Here is a 3,786-nt window from a genome sequence, read left to right on the forward strand (position 1 = left end):
CCCCCTATTCCTGCAGCAATTCGAGAACTGGCGAGAGAACCAGCCGGACAATTTCTTTGCGGGTGGCGAGGACTGTGTGGTGATGGTGGCACATGAAAGCGGGCGCTGGAACGATGTCCCCTGCAACTACAACCTACCCTATGTCTGCAAGAAGGGCACAGGTATGCGGTGCCCCCTGCTCCTTTTCCTCTCTGTCACTTTTGCTCACTGGTTCTCTGTTGCCCTGGCTGGAATGCAGTGGTATAATCATGGCTCATCACAGCCTCCACCTCCTGGGCTCAAGCGATCCTCCTGCCTCAGCCTCCCATGTAGCTGGGACTATAGGCATGCACCAACATGCCCAGATAATTTTTGTATTTTTTTGTAGAGATGGGGTTTTGCCATGTTGCCCACGCTGGTCTTAAACTCCTGGGCTCAAGTAATCTGCCTGCCTCAGCCTCTCAAAGTGCTGAGATCATATGCATAAGCCATTGTGCCCAGGCTTGATTCATTTTTCTTTTTCATGAAGCATTCAGAGTAGGCAAATTTAGATAGAGGAAGTAGATTAGTGTTTGCCAGGGGACAGGGGTCGGGAGAAGAGGGAGTCACTACTGCCCAATGGATACAGAATTTTGGTGTGTCGTGATGAAAAAGTTCTGGAAATAGGCCATGCGGGGTGGCTAACATCTATAATCCCAACACTTTGGGAGGCCGAGGTGGGTGGCATTATATATATATTTTTAAATGTATTCTTATTTTATTTTTATTTATTTATTTACGTTTTTGGAGACAGTGTTACTCTTGTTGCCCAGGCTAGAGTGCGGTGGCATGATTTCAGCTCACTTTAACCTCCACCTCCCAGGTTCAAGTGATTCTCCTGCCTCAGGCTCCCGAGAAGCTGGTATTACAGGCGTATGCCATCACGCCCAGCTGATTTTTATATTATTAGTAGAGATGGGGGTTTTGCCATGTCGGGCAGGGTGGTCTCGAACTCCTGACCTCAGGTGATCCACCCACCTCGGCCTCCCAAAGGGCAGGGATTACAAGCGTGAGCCACCATACCCGGCTTTCATCTTTTTAAGTTGGTAAATGTCAGCCCAGCCAGTTCTCACTTTCCATCAGCGTGTGAGAGTGCTTGTTTCCTCCCACCCTTGCCAACTCTGCACATTCTCAAACTTTTGTTCTTTGTTCATCTAAGTGAGGAAGATAGTGTCTCATTGTTATCTTAGTTTGCATGCCTTTAAGGATGAGAATAACCAATTGTTTTTTGTTTGTTTGTTTGAGATGGAGTCTCACTCTGTCATCCAAGCTGGAGTGCAGTGTTACAGTCTCAGCTCACTGCAACCTCCGCCTCCCAGGTTCAAGCGATTCTCCTGCCTCAGCCTCCCGAGTAGCTGGGATTATGGGCACACACCATACCTGGTTAATTTTTTTTTTTTTATTTTTAGTGGAGATGGGGTTTCACCATGTTGACCAGGCTGGTCTCAAACTTCTGACCTTAAGTAGTCTGCCCGCCTCAGCCTCCCAAAGTTCTGGGGTTACAGGTGTGAGCCACCATGCCTGGCCTAACCAACTGTTTGTATGTTGACAGGCTGTTGGCGTGTATGTCTTTCCCTATGAACTGACTTGATCTTGCTGATTTTTAAGAGATCTTTATATATGAAAGAAATCATTTGTATACATTTGTATGTCCACCTTTCTCTTATACTTTTGTTCGTGTTTGCTTCCATTTCTTTGTCAGTTTTCACATCCTCCCCCCTCCCCATTTATTCATGTATTTAGTTTTGTAACAGGGTCTTGCGATGTTGCCCAGGCTGGAGTACAGTGGCATTATCACGGCTCACTGCAGATCACTTGAACTCCAGGGCTCAAGTAACCCTCCTACCTCAGTCTTACCAGAGGCTGGGACTATGGGTGCACACCACCATGCCTGGCTTATTTATTTATTTATTTATTTATGAGACGGAGTCTCGCTCTGTCGCCCAGGCTGGAGTGCAGTGGTGCGATCTTGGCTCACTGCAAGCTCTGCCTCCCAGGTTCACGCCATTCTCCTGCCTTAGCCTCCCAGCAGTTGGGACTACAGGCGCCCACCACCACACCTGGCTAATTTTTTGTATTTTGGGGTTTCACCGTATTAGCCAGGATGGTCTCGATCTCCTGACCTTGTGATCTGCCCACCTCGGCCTCCCAAAGTGCTGGGATTACAGGCATGAGCCACCACACCCAGACCTTATTTTTAAATTTTTTTGTAGAGACAGGAGTTTTGCTGTGTTGCCCAGGCTGGTCTCAAACTCCTGGACTGAAGCAATCCTTCCGTCTCAGCCTCCCAAAGTGCTGGCATTACAGGTGTGAGCTGCCGCACCCAGCCTTTTATTTGCTTAGATAATTATTCTTGCCTTCTGTCTCCTTCACTCCCATTGTGCACTACCTAAGAATTAGATAGTGAGGTGTGCCAGGAGGTTGCTGTCCCTAAGGAGCTGCTGATTTGGGTAGAAGAGACAGACAGACACAGTCACTTCCAGCCCTGTGAGATCAGAACTGGGCAAAGACCTGTTGACGTGCTGAGGCAGGTATCATTTCCAATAAAACTCAAAACAAGTTTACGGCCACCAGGCATGGTGGCTCATGCCTGTCATCCCAGCACTTTGGGAGGCCGAGGAGGGAGGATCGCTTGAGCCCATGGGTTCAAAATCAGCCCGGGCAACATAGTGGGACCCCATCGTTACAAAAAATCAAAAAATTAACTAGGCTTGGTGGTGTGCACCTGTAGTCTCAACTACTTGAGAGGCTGAGTTGGGAGGGTCCCTTGAGCCTGGGAGGTTGAGGCTGCAGTGAGCTGTGATTGTGCCACTGCACTCCAGCCTGGGCGACAGAGGAAGACCCTCTTTTAAAAACAACAAGAACCAGGCACAGTGACTCACACCTGTTATCCCAGCACTTTGGGAGGCCAAGCTGGGCAGATCATCTGAGGTCAGGAGTTCAAGACCAGCCTGGCCAACATGACGAAATCAGGTCTCTACCAAAAATACAAAAATTAACCAGGCATGGTGGTGCATGTCTGTAATCCCAGCTCCTCGGGAGGTTGAGGCAGGAGAATCACTTGAGTATGGGAGGCAGGGGTTGCAGTGAGCCAAGATCACGCCACTGCACTCCAGTCTGGGAGACAGAGTGAGACCCTGTCTGAAAACAAGAAAAAATATATACAAAAATTAGCCAGGTGTGGATTACAGGCTGGTGCCCATAATCCCAGCTACTTGGAAGGCTGAGGCAGGAGAATCGCTTGAACCAGAGAGGCGGAGGTTGCAGTGAGGCAAGAGTGCGTCACTGCACTCCAGCCTAGGTGACAGAGCAAAACTCTGTCTCATACAACAACAACTAGTTTAGCCCAGATGTGAGCACCTCTCTCACCGGAGATTCCTCTGTCCCAGTGCTCTGTGGTCCCCCTCCAGCAGTGGAGAATGCCTCACTCATCGGTACCCGCAAGGCCAAGTACAATGTCCATGCCACTGTAAGGTACCAGTGCAATGAAGGATTTGCCCAGCACCATGTGGCCACCATTCGATGCCGGAGCAATGGCAAGTGGGACAGGCCCCAAATTGTCTGCACCAAACGTAAGTAGCTTCTCCCAGAGACTTCAACATAGGTTTTTGGTATTTCTAGTTTCCAATTAAGACATCCTATTACTCCACGCATTGATCTGGCTTAATGTCTGCCTGATAATACAGCCTTGCAGATAAGTAAGAACTTACCAGCCTGTCTGATGTTTCCTTCATTTGTGTGTGTGTGTGTGTGTGTGTGTGTGTGTGT

The 3,786-nt window shown here is 48.8% G+C and overlaps 1 protein-coding gene across 1 annotated transcript in view; it reads left to right on the forward strand.

Moving 5' to 3' along the window:
* Positions 1–3,786, forward strand: part of NCAN (neurocan) — a 65,866-nt gene that overhangs the window by 61,010 nt on the left and 1,070 nt on the right. Inside the window, exons 12-13 of the mRNA XM_011991297.1 lie at positions 6–161; positions 3,408–3,590. Of these exons, the coding sequence (XP_011846687.1) occupies positions 6–161; positions 3,408–3,590 (339 nt within the window). The remainder of the gene's footprint in view (positions 1–5; positions 162–3,407; positions 3,591–3,786) is intronic.

Source organism: Mandrillus leucophaeus, unplaced genomic scaffold (assembly GCF_000951045.1).
Source record: "Mandrillus leucophaeus isolate KB7577 unplaced genomic scaffold, Mleu.le_1.0 Scaffold11, whole genome shotgun sequence".
NCBI lineage: Eukaryota > Metazoa > Chordata > Mammalia > Primates > Cercopithecidae > Mandrillus > Mandrillus leucophaeus.